At 33.3% G+C, this 17,929-nt stretch overlaps 1 protein-coding gene across 2 annotated transcripts; it reads right to left on the bottom strand.

The window, feature by feature from the left end:
• Nucleotides 1-1,989: 1,989 nt before the first annotated feature.
• On the bottom strand, nucleotides 1,990-17,540 carry LOC547706 (urease accessory protein UreD). 2 transcript variants are annotated; one of them, XM_006574412.4, is made up of 9 exons: nucleotides 17,052-17,540; nucleotides 16,702-16,866; nucleotides 16,086-16,151; nucleotides 15,913-15,987; nucleotides 15,680-15,724; nucleotides 15,098-15,331; nucleotides 14,248-14,330; nucleotides 14,006-14,171; nucleotides 1,990-2,242 (listed from the first exon to the last, which is right to left on the bottom strand). In XM_006574412.4, exons 1-9 carry the CDS (start codon nucleotides 17,115-17,117, stop codon nucleotides 2,129-2,131), a joined length of 1,014 nt encoding a protein of 337 aa, XP_006574475.1. In that variant the 5' UTR covers nucleotides 17,118-17,540; the 3' UTR covers nucleotides 1,990-2,128.
• Nucleotides 17,541-17,929: the final 389 nt, after the last annotated feature.

The raw sequence follows: 17,929 nt of genomic DNA, 5'->3' as shown, positions 1-17,929 counted from the left end.
TACTTTTTTTTATCATTGTGTTGCTAAAAAAAATAATCTAGGAGTCATCCGTAAAATTTACTATTCAATCGTGATCTCCCCCAGCCTTTGTGTTACTGCTTATATTGTTGAAGTGTTGATGATCACAAAACGGTATGTTTTATCATTCATAATATTGTTCTTAACTTTCCACACTCTCCATGTGCAGCAGGGATTCCTTCCCAACGAAGAAGTTTGTAAACATTAGCTAGCAATACTGGTGAATAGGAGCAGAAGGCATTTTTCTGTGTACGTATACTTGGCTAAACAAAAGGGATGGCATTTTTTTCTGATTTAAAAGATGGCATTTAGTGTAATGATTTTTTTGTACAGATTGTTTATTGATCATAATTATTAGTCTGTCCTCAACTATAAACTAATGGTTTGCTTATTGCAACACCATATTATTGCTCCCAGGTTCAAATCCAAAACAAAACCAACAACATACTATTTATTTATTTTTTAACTTTCACTTTTTATTAGTTTTGTAACTGACATTTTAGTCAAATCATAATATATATATATATATATATATATATATATATATATATATATATATATATATATATTACAATTTTAAATGATCGGTTACAAAATATTAATTGTAACAAAATTACATAATTACTATTACTTTTTTTGAAGAATTACAATGACTACTAAATATTACACGACATAAGTCTGATTGCATTTCTTTGACTAAAACATTCAACTAATTACTACATTTTTTACAATATAAATTATATTTATCTTACATATTAAACTAGCTCAGTGTTCCATGTCCTGCATGAATACTAATTTTATAATTTATACTTGTATGAGAATGACAATGATTAATTTCAACCATTATATTAAAATGAAATATCAAGATTAAAACATTTTAAATTTAAATTAAAAACTAATTTAATCATAAAATCTCTATAAGATTTATCAAACAAAAGATTAAATATCTTAAGAATTTAATTTACGTCAAAATCATTATTATAATCACCACTATCGTTGTCACCACCAACATTGTGATCATGGTCACCAACATGATGATAATTCCAGCTACCACCTTATGTGATAATAATCATCTTATGTGAGAATAAAAATAAATAATCTTATTGAAAAATGTGATGCACTTGAGGATTGAAAAAAAAATTCTGAAATATAATTGAAAATATCAAATATTTCAGGGACTTGGATTAATTTAATCTTAAAATTAAATTATATACGTAATAAAAAAAATTATGTTTGTATTTTGCATAAATTTACAAAAATATAAAAATTATGAAATTTAAATAAAAAATTACAAAAATCAAAATATTTTGATGCACAGGTACCAAGTCTAGTTTCTTTAATTTGGGTTATGTAATTTGTATATGTTTGCCACGCCATGAAAACAACCTACACCGTTCCATTTTCTCGGGTTCTACTTTTGGTTAATGGTTATACTTTTCCGTGGAACAAAAGTATACCTCTCTTATAAGTTGTAACCTCGTTGTTGTTTTTCTTTTTGCTTTTTTAAATTGCACCAACCATATTACATAACTCTGTCATGTTTCGCCCCCATTCTGAGGTCTACCAAGCGTTACCACAAGATTCACCAAAAGCAAAAACAAAAAGAAAGATCACTCCAAATTCTGTTCCATGGTTAGAAAGTTCATTAGAAATTCAGAATATATAAAATATGTAGGCAAAAATACCATAGTTGTTGTTTTCGAATCTCTGCTATTATTTGATTTAGCTATTAATGTATCAATGGTTTAGACATTATTTTGAAAAATAAGAGCATTCTTAATCCAAAAACAAGGGTTGTTACTATTTGGAGGGTATTAATAGGCAGGAAGTCAAGAAATTCCATATCTAAATTATATTATTAATTTTAAGCTCAATGACTGCCAAATTCTCTCAAATTAAGTTTTGTAATATGCCCTAGCCCCAAGGAAAAAAAGATAACTAGGAATGCAAGAGAAGTTTGATCCTTTAACAGAAATTAAAAACCTGGGTCCTTAATATATATGGTAGATTGATAACTAAAAATAAAATATACATGAATAAAAGGAATGTAAAATTATAATACATATAGCTCTGCAATTAAAACTAATATTATTTCAGAGAACACTTCACTTTATCTGTATGGTGGCACCCCTATCATTGGCTCCAAGGGAGCCAATTGATGCCGTAGAAACTTGTAAACTGATTCAGTTGTCTCAGCAGCCACTCGAACAAGAAGACCAATTTTCTGCACACAAAATGAAGTTGCAGTTAGCAACATTTATAACTAAATAACAATACAGAATCGTAAAGCAGGATATTATAACCCAAGTGTTTTAACAAACCATAGTATCTTTCAATGTATGTTTGAAAGATTCTAGCAACACATTAATTCACACTCTTTTTAGGACACCATTAGGTAAATTTTATGTGAGTCTCGCCAAATAATTTCACATGAACCCACTCGTTGCCTAGTGAAACTCAAATGAAATTTACCAAATAATAAAAAGTGTGCTTGAAAGAGTGAATTGCTAGCACCCTTCTATGTTGAGGACAAAATGATCCAATTTTGATGAATGACATAGCAATTAGATGAATAAGAGTTTTAAGTGCTGATGTAAGTTGCAATCCACCAAACTAAAAGATATGAGAATTGTCCTATAGCCATACGCAACTATAATTTGAAGACACTATCGTCCTATGACAATCTAACAAGTATGAAGACTAATTCATTATGGGATCTTTGGACATTCCTCTAAAAACTAAATCAGTTTTCATTTTGTTTCAACTTTTAACAAATGTCTTTATTCCCTGCTCCTTTTGACGCGCAAAAACAAATTAGATATCTCATACATTATGATTATTATTATTAGAGGAATGCTAACATCATTTCTCTTATTATTATCAATGTGCATTATAAGTCAATATCTCTCATAGCAATACAGCCAAGATCTCAGAACAGGAAGAAGACTTCATACAAGGACACCTTGACACAGGAGCTACCCCTAGCATCATATCAAGGCAGCTCAGTCCTTTCACCAAATTTAAAAGAAGACCACATATCCATTCCTTGTTGGAAATAAGACTTTTTATGTTTAGGAAAAGTGTTTAGGAATATTGGAGACTTTGAATAGAAACTTGATAGGAAGGAGAATTCTTTATGGAGGAGAAAACTTTGTATTTTTGCTTGATACAAATGTGTAGGATTACATCTCTATTTATACTACTCTAAGGAGAACTCTAGACACACTAATTCTAGAGAGTTCTCAACTCTAGAGATCCAAAGAGTATTCTAGAGAATATCACAACCATAAGAAATATCTAGACACTCCAAACACTACAAGAATTCTCTAGAAACATGACCCATAATTACTTAAGCCCAAAATAACTAAGTCCAAGGAACCAAATAATTAATTTAGGCCCAAATCAAGTTTATATTTCAACATCCCCCCTTAAACTTGATTTGTGACTCCAAGCATACTCCTTAGCTTCACAAAAGTTTCCAACTTGAGTGGCTTTGTGAAAATGTCGACAGCTTGATCTTGAGACATCACATACTTCAACTTTACCTCCTTCTTCTCAATGCATTCTCTTATGAAGTGGTAACGGGTGTCGATGTGCTTACTTCTTTCATGAAAGACTGGATTCTTTGCCAAAGCGAGTGCTGATTTATTGTCAACACATATTTCCATAGGTTCTTCTTGTGGCATTTTTAACTCTTTCAACAAGTTCCTTAGCCAAATTGCATGACAAACACATGATGTGGCAGCGACATACTCGGCTTCACAAGTTGATAGTGTGACTATTGGTTGCTTCTTTGACATCCAAGTGAAAGCAGTATCTCCCATAAAGAACACAAAACTAGTAGTGCTCTTTCTATCATCCAAGTCTCCACTCCAATCGCTATCACTATAGCCAACAATGTTATAATTTTCAGAAGAGTAATAGTGCAAGCCAAAGTTTGTTGTACCTTTGATGTATCGAAGGATTCTCTTTGCCGCCTTGAAGTGAGTTGTGGTTGGAGCTTCCATGTAGCGACTTACTACTCCTACAGCATAGAGAATATCCGTCCTTGTACATGTCAAGTAACGTAAACTTCCAACCAAACTTTTGTAAAGAGTTGGATCCACATTCTCTCCTTTTTCATCCTTGCTCAACTTGCTGCCACATTCCATCAGGGTGCCAACTGGATTGGCGTCATCCATCTTGAACTTCTTAAGGACTTCTTTGGCATAGCCTTCTTGGGTGATGAAAATTCCTTTGTCTTCTTGTTTTACTTCGATGCCGAGATAATATGCCATGAGCCCCATATCCGTCATCTCAAATTCATTTGACATATCTTTCTTGAACTCTTCCATGCTTGGATTGTTCCTTGTAAAGATCAAGTCATCTACATACAAACACACAATCAAAATATCTCCACTTTGCGCTTTGATATAGAGTGCATGCTCATATGGACACTTGATGAAGTTCTTGTCTTGAAAGTACTTGTCGATTCAAACATTCCAAGCTCTCGGTGCTTGCTTGAGACCGTACAACGCCTTTTTCAACTTCAAGACTTTTTCTTCTTGCCCTTTTACTTCATAGCCCAGTGGTTGCTCAATATAGACTTCTTCTTCGAGAAAACCATTCACGAAGGCTGACTTCACATCCATTTGATAGATCTTCCATTTATTTTGGGCTGCCAAAGAAATGATCAGTCTAATAGTTTCAAGACGAGCAACAGGAGCAAATACCTCATCATAGTCAATTCCTTGTCTTTGACTATAGCCTTTAGCCACCAATCTTGCTTTGTATCTCTCCACATCTCCTTTAGCATTCTTCTTTGCCTTGTACACCCATCTTACTCCGATTGCTTTGTGTCCTCGTGGAAGTGTAGTAAGTTCCCACGTATCATTCTTCGTGATTGACTTGATTTCTTGGTCCATGGCGTCTTTCCACTTTATGTTTTCCGCTGCTTCTTGATAGCTTAGAGGCTCACAATCACCAAAAAGACAAAAGAGGTTAATGTCGTTTAGGTTTTTGGTTACCTCATAAATCTCTTCAATGCTCCTTAGTCGCGGTGTCCTCTCACTTGAACTTGTTTCATCCAGCCTTGGTGTTGGTGAGGCAGGTGGTGTAATATGTTCCTCTATGATTGGTTGTTCAATTTCATCATCTTCTTCAAAATAAGAAAGAAAATCATACTTATCTTCTTGAACACTCCAATCCCAACAATCTTCTTCGTCGAACTCCACGTCGCGACTTATGACGATCTTTCTACTATTTGGATTATAGAGCTTGTACCCCTTGCATCTTGAGTCGTAACCCACAAACACGTACTTCTCACTTTTATCATCGAGCTTTGTCCTCTTTTCGTCTGGAACATGGGTATAGGCAATGCTTCCAAACACTTTGAGGTGAGAGATCCCGGGCTTCCTTCCACTCCATGCTTCTTGTGGTGTCTTCTCATGCACGCTTCTTGTTGGGGAATGGTTTGTTAGGTAAACTGCACATGCCACTGCTTCAGCCCAAAACTCCTTTGGCATCTTCTTGCTTTTGAGCATGCTTCGCACCATGTTAAGTATGGTCCGGTTCTTTCTCTCTGCTACTCCATTTTGTTGTGGCGATCTTGGCACTGTCAGTGGGCGACGGATTCCATGGTCTTCACAATATTTGTTGAACTTATTTGAAGTGAACTCTCCTCCTCGATCAGATCTCATGGCCTTGATGGAAAGACCACTTTCTTTCTCCACGAGGGCTTTGAACTTCTTAAAGTTTTCAAACACTTCTGATTTCTCCTTCAAGAAATAAACCCAGGTTTTTCTGGAATAATCATCAATAAAGAGGAGAAAGTACTTATTCTTACCAAATGAATTGGGTTTGATTGGTCCACAGACATCGGTGTGTATGAGCTCTAGCGGCTTTGTTGCTCTTGTTGATTCCTTTGGAAAACTTTTACGAAATTGCTTCCCAATTAGACATCCTTCGCAAAGTTGGTCTGGGTGGTTGATGCTAGGCAAGCCTCTCACCATCTCCTTCTTCGCTAAACGTTCTAGACCGTCGAAGTTGAGGTGCCCGAATCGTAGATGCCATAACCACGAAGAGTCGGTATAGCAAGCCTTGAGACACTTTGCCACATCATTTTGAATGTTCAAGAGGAACATTCTATTCTTTGACATAGGCACCTTAGCAATCAAGTTATGTCTAAAATCTCTTAAGAAAAGACTATGTTCTTTCAAATGGATGTCATAGCCTTTCTCTAATAATTGTCCCAAGCTCAAAATATTATTCTTCATGTTAGGCACATAGTAGACATTGGATATGAATTGATGACTCTCATTCTTCAAACGTATGAGAATTTTACCTTTGCCTTTGACTGGTATCTTTGAGTCGTCTCCAAATGAGACATCACCAGTTGCCGCTTCATTGATCTCCACAAACATGCTTTGATCGCCGCACATGAGGTTGCTTGCGCCGGTGTCGAGGTACCACTTGTTTCTTTTCTCTTCAAATTTGTTTTGGCACGCGAGTAGCAAAGTTTCTTCTTCTCCGCCTTTTTCTTCTACAAAGTTAGCTTTCTCTTCAACCTTCTTCGAGAATCTACACTTGAATGCGTAGTGACCAATCTTGTTGCAATTGAAGCACTTGATTTGTGATTTGTCATACCTCGACCATGAATTTCCTCTTCCACGACCTCTTGTTACTTGTGGATTCCAACTTCTTTCTCCATTGTTGAATTTGTTGGAGTGGTTGTTGTAACCACCTCTTCCTTCTCCTCCATGTCCTCGTCCACGTCCACGATCTTGGCCGCGACCTCGTCCTCTTTGGGTCTTGTAATTTGCATAGTTTGCTTCCTTTACGTTGAGTTGTAGTAGTTGCTCCATAGTCTCCTTTTGTTTAATTTTTCTCTTTTGTTTTTCTTCGTATGCTTGTAAGGAACCCATGAGTTGTTCAATAGTCATGGTCTTTAAATCGTTTTCTTCAATGTTGATAACAATGAAGTCAAAACTTCGATTTAAAGTTCGAAGTATTTTTTCCATGACCTTCACCTCATCAACATCTTCACCATTTCTTTTAAGTTGATTGACTACGGCCAATACTCGAGAAAAATAATCAGAAATTGACTCGGACTCCTCCATAAGCAAACGCTCAAAGTCACCTCTAAGAGTTTGAAGACGAATCTTTTTTACCTGCTCAACTCCTTTGTTGCAAGTTTGAAGCTTATCCCATGCTTCTTTGGCCGTTGTTGCGTTGGATATCTTCTCAAATGTATCTTCATCCACCGATTGATAAATGAGAAAGAGAGCTTTCTTGTCTCTCTTTCTTGACTCCTTCAACGTCTCCTTTACACCTTGGCTTAGCGAGGCTTCATCTTGCTCCTCGAAGCCATTCTCTACGATATCCCACACATCTTGAGCTCCTAGTAGCGCCTTCATCTTGATACTCCAATTATCATAGTTTTTTTGTGAGCATCGGCATTTGGAAAGGAAAACCTCCATTCGCCATCTTTTGAGGATCTTGAAGCTCTGATACCACTTTGTTGGAAATAAGGCTTTTTATGTTTAGGAAAAGTGTTTAGGAATATTGGAGACTTTGAATAGAAACTTGATAGGAAGGAGAATTCTTTATGGAGGAGAAAACTTTGTATTTTTGCTTGATACAAATGTGTAGGATTACATCTCTATTTATACTACTCTAAGGAGAACTCTAGACACACTAATTCTAGAGAGTTCTCAACTCTAGAGATCCAAAGAGTATTCTAGAGAATATCACAACCATAAGAAATATCTAGACACTCCAAACACTACAAGAATTCTCTAGAAACATGATCCATAATTACTTAAGCCCAAAATAACTAAGTCCAAGGAACCAAATAATTAATTTAGGCCCAAATCAAGTTTATATTTCAACATTCCTTTCATCATACAATTAATGCTTTCACCATGTATACTGACTTTACCCTGAACCTCCCCAGCATTGTGTCAAAGGTCATATGCTCTGACAACTAAGTGGAGAAAACCCTTTTGTCTCAATTGGAACACAAATTTCAAATCAAAATATACCCCCAACTAGCAAGATTCAATGTACTACAAACAAATGTTAGAAATAATGTCTCATTTGAAAGATATGTGACTTATATAGGAACTAATAAATAAATAATTAATAATTAGAGACTAAATTGTAATTGATTTAAATAGGAAATACTTTTAAAAATAACTGCTACGTGATGAGAGTAGTGATTATAAAAGGGATTAATATCAAAAAAATGTTTTCTCGAATCTCTAGCCATCACAAATGTAGGGAGACAGACAAAATAATTAAGGGAGTGAAATCTTGTTTCTCTCCTCTTCCAAGAAATCAAAGTACACCGGAGAGAAACCCTACTATGAAAAAGGGTAAGCATTATTTATCTATTATTTGTGAGAATCATAGGTTTCAAGATCCTATTGGTTTCTTATAATTGTTAATCTAGGAAATCCTTAAAGATCTTACATGTGGTATCATGATTAAATTTATGATTCTACAATGATTTATTTTCTCCCAATTATGCTTGAACCCTAATTATGAAATTTAGGAATTTTTTTTTGTTGCAAGTATGAAATTTTATATTGAAAAGGGTATAATTAAATTGACTTTCAAATCACAAGTATGAATGCGTAAAATTATATTATTTTGATTCTGTTCAATGGAGAAAGACTTGTGATGTTTGTACTTGGTCGACGCTTTGGGCTGTATGTATTAAATTTGGAGAAAAATTTCAAATTTATCTTTTGGTGCTATCTAATTTGATTTGATGATAATGGCTGGTGTTGATTTTTTCCTTTAACATATATTCGTGAACATGGAAAAAGCCATTAATGTGACCATATATTTGATTGGAATTAAGTGTATGATGAATTTGTTAGTCACCAAAGTGATCAAATTTATAAGATTATTTAATTCCAAATTCATGATTATTTCAATTACTCATAAAATAATGGATACTAAATTATATGATTATTTGTTTATGGTAATTGAAATTCATTGTTATAAGAAATTTATGGATTTTCCAAAGGTTGATTAGTTGTTCTTATAATTAATGAATATAATTGTAGGTGATTTGTGTGTATCATTGGTTTTATTTATATACCCAATGAAAATAGGTACTACTAATTGGTGCATATTTAATTGTCAAAGAATGTTAAGAATTTTATTAGCATCATCATGTTTGTATGTTGTGTGTCGGTGTATCACCTAAAGGAGAGCATCAATATACATTGATCGTTGTGTGAACAAATCATATGAATGACATCTGTTTCATGTCTCAAAACACTTATGTGAATTTTATTATGAAGAGAAAATTCATTATAAAGCTTAGGAAAAATCTAACAGACTCAACCTAATGTTGATGAGAAAGACTATTGCAGACATTATTAAAACAATTCTCCCTAAAATCGAAAGTGCTAAAAAGTTGATGGGGTTAGTGGGAAAATACTCTCAAACAGGTAATAAGTCTCTTGCTAGGACATTAATGAGTACATTGACCACCATAAAAATTGATGGTTCACGTACTATGTATGAACATGTCATTGAGATGATAAACATTGCAACAAGACTTAAGACCTTGGGAATGACTGTGAATGAAAACTTCCTTGTTCAGATTATTTTGCACTCATTACCATCTAAGTATGGTCCGTTCCAAATGAGCTATAAAACCATGAAAGATAAATGAAATGCGCATGAATTGCACAATATGTTAGTTCAAGAAAAAATGAGGCTTAAGAATCAATGAAGTCACTCAATCAATTATGTAAGTCATCAAGGGAATCAAGGAGATGAAAAGAAATTTATGAAGAAGCATGATAAAGGAAAATGACCATTAAAGATCAACGACGACTCTTTGTGGGAAATTGTGGGAAATCTGGACACTTCCAAAAGGATTTCCTAAAGTGTAAGTCTTGATTCGAAAAGAAACGTGAGCTTAATGCTCATGTATTTTTTGAATCAAACTTGACTGAAATTCCTCATAATACATGGTGAATTGATTCTGGATGTACGACTCATGTTTCTAATACTATGTAGGAATTCCTTACAATCAAAACCATAAGCCCAAATGAGAAGTTCGTCTTCATGGGAAATGGAGTGAAAGCTCAAGTGGTAGTCGAGATTTATTTACTGAAAACTCTTTATGTACCTAGTTTATCTAGGAATTTAATTTCATTATCTAACCTTGATGTTACGTTACTGGATACTCTTTTAATTTTGGTAATGGATGTTTTAGTTTATTTAAGCATAATCATCTCATTGATACTGGTGTTCTTTGTGATATTTTATATAAATTGAAATTAGATGATTTGTATGCTAAAATTATTTTAACTATGCATCATAATGTTGACACTAAACATAGTTTAGTGAACAAACAATCTGTTTTCTTGTGACATAAATTCTTAGGTCACATTTCTAGAAAAAGGATGGAAAAATTAATAAATAATGAAATTCTTTATGATCTAGATTTTACGAATCTAAATATTTGTGTGCATTGTATTAAAGGGAAACAAATAAAACGTACAAAGAAATGAGCTACAAGAAGCACTCAACTTCTTAAAATTATGCATACTTATATTTGTGAACCTTTCGATGTTAATTCTTTTGGAAAGGAAAGATACTTTATCACCTTTATTGATGACTATTCACGTTACGATTATGTTTAATTACTGCATAAGAAATCTCAGGCAGTGGATGCCTTAGAAATTGAATGAAGTAGAAAGACAATTAGACAAAAAGGTGAAAGTTATTAGGTTTGATAGAGGTGGTGAGTATTATGGAAGATACGACGAAACTGGACAACACTTAGATCCATTTGCTAAATTCCTTCAGAAAGGTGATATTTGTGCGCAATACACAATGCTTGGTACACCATAACAAAATGGTATATCAAAAATGCGTAATAGAACTTTAATGAATATGGTTAGGAGTATGTTAAGAAATTTAACTTTGTTCGTATCTTTATGGATGTATGCCTTGAAAAATGTCATATATTAGTTGAATAGGGTTTCTAGTAAGGCAATTCCAAAGACACCGTTTGAACTATGGATGAATAAGACACCTAGTATAAAGCACCTGTATGTTTGGGGTTGTCAGACAGAAATAAAGATTCATATTCCACAAGAAAGAAAATTGGATGCAAGAAGAATCAGTGAATATTTCATTAGTTATCTAGAAAAGTCAAAGGGATATATGTTTTATCGTCTTAATCATAGTATGAGAATTGTCGAAACTGAAAATGCAAGGTTCATTGAAAATGCTGAAATCAGTGGGAGTACAATTACACGAGATGTGAAAATTAAAGAAATTAGAGTGCAAGTCTCTTTAGCTTGTGCCTCTAACAGTAAGGTGATTGTTCCTTTAGTTGTTATTCCAAAAATAATGAAGAGGAACAAAACAATAATGAGCCCATGATACATAATGAACATATTATGAAAGAACCACAAGAAATAGCATTATGGAGGTTTCAAAGAGAAAGGAAACCAACTATTTCGAATGACTATGTGGTATACCTACATGAAATAGAAACAAAATGACAATGATCCAGTTTCGTTTTCACAAGCTGTAAGCTGTGCTAATTCTGAGAAGTGGTTAAATGCCATGAAAGAAGAGATAAATTCCATGAAACATAATTGTATTTGGGATCTTGTAGAATTGTCAAAAGGTTGTAAGAGAGTTGGTTGTAAATGGGTCTTCAAGACTAAACATGACTCTCATGACAACCTTGAAAGTTCCAAGGCTAGACTTGTTGCTAAAAGATTTACTCAGAAAAATGACATTAATTATAAAGAGAAGTTTTCACCGGTCTCAAGAAAGGATTCTTTTAGGATTACTACGACATTAGTAGCCCATTATGACTTGGAGCTACATCAGATGGATGTAAAAATTACCTTTTTTTAATGGATAATTAGAGGAGAATGTTTATATGGACTAACCAATGGGATTCTAAGTTGAAGGAAAGAAACACAGTGTACAAATTAAAGAAATCAATACACAGTCTTAAGCAAGCTTCCTGCCAATGGGATTTGAAGTTTAATGATATCAATGTTTCCTTTGGATTTAAGGAAAATACTATTGATCGGTGTATATATATGAAGGTCAGTGAGAGTAAGATTATTTTTCTAATTCTGTATGTTGATGATATATTGCTTGCAACTAATGATCGTGGTCTTCTTCATGAAGCTGAGAAGTTTCTCTTTAGTAACTTTAAAATGAAAGATAAGAGTGAGGTAAACTATGTGATATGGATAGAAATATTCCGTAATAGATCACAAAGATTGTTAGGCTTATCTCAGAAAGCATAGATCAATAAAGTACTGGAGAGATTTAGGATGGAAAGGTATTTAGCATCACCTGTTCCAATTTAGAAAGGAGACAAATTTAGTCTCGCACAATGTCCTAGAAATGATATGGAACGAAAACAAATAGAAGCAATCCCATATGCATCAATTGTTGTTGCATCTACCATGGAAGCTGAATTTGTAGCATGTTTTGAGGCTACAATTTAGGCTAATTGGCTGCGAAACTTTATTTTCAGGCTTGGAATTGGAATTGTAGACAGTATTGACAGACCGCTGAAAATGTATTGTGATAACTCTGCGATAGTATTTTTTCTAGTGCTAAGCATATGGAATTGAAATACTTTGTCGTGAATGAAGAAGTTCAGAAACAAAGAGTATCAATAGAACATATTAACACAAATCTTATGATAGTTGACCCTTTGAATAAGGGATTACTGCCCAAGACATTTATAAAACATGTTGAAAGTATAGACATTATTGTTATTGATGATCATTAAGTGTAATTTATGTTATGCATTTTAGTGACACTCTGAACTCAATTATGATATGTTTATGATTACTTGTTCTCTATCTTTGCATGCATGTTTGTTTTAGAGTAATGTTAACAGGTTCTGTCTTGAATAAAGACATTATGTTGGACCAATTATGTATTCCTAACTAATGGTCATATTAAGTAGGAAACGAATTTGTAGTACATGGAATGGACTATGTCGATTAAGTGATGTACAACTGCCATAACTCGAATTGATTTCTATTCTTAATCATGAAATTATGATGTACCTAATGTATAGAATGATTTAGTCATTTTAGTGCACATTATGTTAGTTTAATCTATTTATTTATTTATTTTATTTTTAGTAATGTCACATGAGCCAAGTGGGAGAATGTTAGAATTAATGTCTCATGTGAGATACATGTGACTTATGTAGGGACTAATAAATAAATAATTAATAATTATGAACTAAATTGTAATTGGATTAAATAAGAAATTTTTAGAGGTAACTGCTACTTGATGGGAGTAGTGGTTATAAAAGGAGTTAATACCCATTAACGTAAAACAAGGTCCATTTTCTGACAAAAAAATGTTTTCTCTAATCTCTAGCCATCACAAACGTAGAGAGACAGAAAGAATAGTCAAGAGAGTGAAAACTTGTTTCTCTTCTCTTCCAAGAAATCAAAGTATACCAGAGAGAAGTCCCACTATGAAGAAAGATAGACATTCTTTATCTATTATTTATGAGAATCATAGGTTTCAAGATCCTGTTAGTTTCCTATAATTATTAATATAGGAAATCCTTAAAGATTTTATAACAAATGGACTGTCACCTTAAACCCACTGGAAAAAGAAGAATCATAATCCCAACCATTATTTTATAGGCACTCGGCACTCCCTTCAAATGCCCCTAATTAGATCTAGTCTTAGTACTATTGTAATGGTACAATTATAACTCACTAACACAAACAAAACCTAAAATTTTCTAATAGTAGAAACATAGAAAGTTTCCTCTCTAATGAGCAATAGCAATGCACCAAAACTTATATCTTGGATCTATGACCAGAAAATCAATTGAGTTCAAGCAAAACTAGGATTATAGGAAAAGTCAGATATAAACAAACTCAAGTCCAGACACTCTTTAAACAATGACGTCACACTAATATTTAGACATTATGGTTAATTAAAATTGAATAAATTTATAATTTACCTTAGGACCAAAGGCACTGCAAGAAGCTATGAAGCTTGGTTTTGTAATAAAATGATCGGCCTTGTCTCTTTGGTGACTCCAAGCAGCAGAAGGATGCTGTAATTGCTCAGACATAACTTTTTTCACGTGATCTTGCACAAGATTCTGGATATACTGCATCTTTGGCCTTAAAAAGGCACATAGTACATGAATTCATAATATAAAAACATTAATCCAAAAGTAAGACAAAATAAACCACTCACCCCAAGAGTACAATCATTGCAATTACTTGGTAGTTGTGCATGTGTTCTTGTACACATCCAATTTTTTCTTTGTCTAATAACATCTGTTTGTAACAAGAAGCCATTTGAGTAGAATATCAGAGCATAGGACATTAATCCCAAAATAAAAGATGGTGCAAGTTGCTTTTCTCAAAATATCTCCAGAAACTTTATTATTTCAAACTACCAGAAGAGGCATGCTGTTTTGTGCACTATTTGTGATGGGAGGAGACAGATAAAAAAGCAACATATGCAGCAAAAATTTAATGCTCTAATTTTAGCACCTAACATGATATTGTCATTTCAGAAAGGCGATAAGCACAACACACTGTATAGGGGAGAGAAAAATGCAAAAGCAACATACAGTGCTAGGTTTGGATGTTCTCATTTTAGCTCTGAACATAATATTGACATCTCACAAAACAACAAGGACAAATCTTGTATAAGGAATAAACCTCTCCTTTTTAAGATCGCACATTCCCAAACAGTAATAAAGATAATTAGTTGAGCCTGCTGCCTGCATCAAGCCCAGGTGAAATGGCCTCAAGGAAAAGGAAAGGCAGTAAGTAGTAGATTGGTGCATACAATACAACTAGCCAAATTTATCAAGAACAGGCTTGCCAATTAACTGGCTTCATTCTTTGGCATTGAAATCTATTAAAAAATCCAAAGAATAAGAGGAAATTATAATAACAGAGGAGATTAAGATTTCAAGTTAATTTTAACAAACTATAAGAATATTACATGCAGCCCCTTTTTATACATATCAGCTTGTACAAATTGGAAGTAATATTGATAACTAGCATAACAACGACAGCAGTATAACAATTACCGTATCCAGAAATAAAGGTTGACCATCTTCTAAGAATATATTATTAGTGCTTCTATATAGATCAAAATCCCATTTTTCTCCACTTTCATGGCGCCCACTTGTAATCCAATCAACCATGACCAAATTTGAGTCTGGCAACACACAGAAGACTTGTTTCTGACAGTATCTTGCAGTGGAAAAGCATGTTACTGGATCTGGAATGATAGCTAAAAGTGCATTGCTTCCAACTCTAGCCTAATACACACAACGAATTCAACAATTGTCAGTTGTCCCTTGAAACCAATAAACTCACCAATAGTTAAATTTTAACCACAAGAAAAAATAAGGTTGTCTTGTCAAGGTATTTCTATTGAAAAGTATAGTGCGTTTATGCCATATAAAAATCAATTTATCAAACAACTACAGTAACTATAATACTCGTGCGAAAGCCTTATATCTTGATTGCCATCAGATATTGTAAATTGAAAAACAATCAATGCTAATCTATTTATTTTTTCCTTCTATCATGTAATATGACTCCTTTAAATTAATGATGGTGAGCATAAATACACGAACAGCAAAAGAAATATACAGTGTTGTAACCTCTAATATTTGTTGAGAACACTTGGATCCCACAGATTTGTAAACCTAAACAAAGACAACAAAATTATCAATAATCTACATATAAGCCAAGTTAAAGACTACAATCCACTCTAACCAATATCAACTAATCAAAGAGACAATATATCATATTCACTCACAAGCACCTGACGCAGAAGCAAGCTCAATTTTTTTTAAAAAAAAAATCAATAAGGGAAGAAAAATAATTAGTCAACCTTAGTGGAACCTTGGGTGGTTAACACCATGGTACATGTATCTCCCACAGAAAATTTGCATGAAATGTTGTCACCCTACATCTCATAAGGCAAGCACAAGTCCACAATCATAAGCAAATAGACACATAAAACCAAGGCAATGAAGGGGGCTAAGAAAAAACCACCATACTTACAGATACAATTCCACCTCCATAGTTGAGGGCATAAACCCATACAGCATCTGTTTTGGAAGAACCCACCTGCAATTAGTTAAAGAAACATTTTTAGCATACCAAGCTATGATTTTTATACCAATGATCGCTCCACAACACAAGCATACAAAGTCTATGCAGCTTAGTCAAAACATGACTAAGAGTATAATAATAAGAAGAATTTAATTTCGAAATTATCTTATATACAACTCTTAAAGTAATTAATACAACAAAAATTCAACAATTTTCAATTATATGGAAATACAAAAAGAGTTTGATTATAATTCACAGTTATGTAAAAAAAATTACAATAGCAACTAATAAAAAATTATCCTTGAGTCAACAATTTCCAATAATACGGTGATATTAAAAAAAGTATAATTGTCATGCAAGAAATATTTTGAAGATAATTATTATAAAGGTTAAGGATTGTGCGTGCTAATTTGTAATCAGATCACAGTTTTTAGTATATTTTAATTAAATTCATGTAAAAATGCACTCTATTTTTTGGTTGAGATGTAAAAATGCACTTTAGATGCATTCCAATTAAATTCATAATATAATAATAATAGTAGTAAAATTGAAGATTACTGAAAACCTTTTTGGGTATGATGAACTTGAGGGGGTATCTTGAGAAGCAACTTGTGACAGATGATCTGCCTCCCACTTTTTCAACCACCACTGAACCCATTTCCATTTCTCTGACTGCCTCACCACTTCTCATTATTCTTCCTCTACCGTCAACAGATGGTAGTGCCACGCGCTAGATTCAAAATTAAAAATGATAAAAAGAAGCATATATTTAATACTCTCCTTTGCATTGTTGGATTAACAGGAAAATAAAAGAAGAAAGAAGCAATAACAGACATGCTTGACATTTTTTTTTATTTTATTAAGTTCAAAGTTAAAATGAAAAATAAAGATGAAAGAAGTGTTGGAGGTTGAAACCTGATTTGATTGAATGAGCGAGGTGCAAGATCCCGACTGGTGTGTCACAACAGCACCATACGACATCGTCTAATAAGTTTTTCTACAGCCCTCCTCCCCTTGGGATGGTGCCAAGTGGCGGTGTGAAGAGGGATTGCGGTGCCAGAGATGGTGGGTGCTATTAAGGTCCTCCGCGACGGGTTCGTAAGGATGGAGCAGATGAAGAACCCTTTACACCAAACCTCCAAAGTTACTTTCTTTTTTCGATTTTGTTTACACCCGGAAACTGAATCATTTAAGAATCTTCTCAGTTTTCACAAACGATCCATTTTGTGTAATAGCTTAAAAAAGATTTTGAATAATACTGTCTCAGGGCTATGGTAATGGATTTTTTTTTCTGTTGTTTATTCATGCCAAGTTCCAAAGACTTTTTTTAAAAAAAAAAAATCAAAATTATCCAGATTAACAAACAAGGTTACAGGACTACAATCACATTAACCATATTTCTAAGTACTGAAAACATGGTTTATCCTATCTTTTATGTGTAGATAGTTGTTAGTTGAGTCTGTAATTTTGTATTCCATAACTCTGCATTTATGTGTTATATAATTGTGTATATTGTGTGTGTCTTTTATGTGCTCCATCGTAATTTTTTTTTATTTCTTTTCAACAATTTGTTGTGGTTTTTAGTCTCCCAACATTGTGTGTATGTTTTTCCTATAATTCTGATTAAAACTTTTTAATCCGAAAAAATTACATTTAAAAATTTAAATTAAAAAAATGTCACAGGTTTGAATTCGACCAAAGCTAATTCTAAGTAAAAAAAAGTCACACGTTTTAATTTTGTGATAATAAAAAATAAACATAAAATATTACAGGGACAAAAAATATATTTTAAT

This window comes from Glycine max, chromosome 2 (assembly GCF_000004515.6).
Source record: "Glycine max cultivar Williams 82 chromosome 2, Glycine_max_v4.0, whole genome shotgun sequence".
NCBI classification, from domain to species: domain Eukaryota; kingdom Viridiplantae; phylum Streptophyta; class Magnoliopsida; order Fabales; family Fabaceae; genus Glycine; species Glycine max.
The sequence above is the reverse complement of the archived record's forward strand: the minus strand, read 5'-3'. Positions and strand labels throughout refer to the sequence as shown.

Excerpts from the sequence above, each read along its gene's own strand:
- LOC547706 (XM_006574412.4), bottom strand. The coding sequence starts at position 17,117 with ATGTCGTATGGTGCTGTTGTGACACACCAGTCGGGATCTTGCACCTCG. Across the intron at positions 16,867-17,051 it reads CGCTCATTCAATCAAATCAG|CGCGTGGCACTACCATCTGT; the intron begins GTTTCAACCTCC and ends TTTTGAATCTAG. Across the intron at positions 15,988-16,085 it reads ATGGAGGTGGAATTGTATCT|GGTGACAACATTTCATGCAA; the intron begins GTAAGTATGGTG and ends TATGAGATGTAG.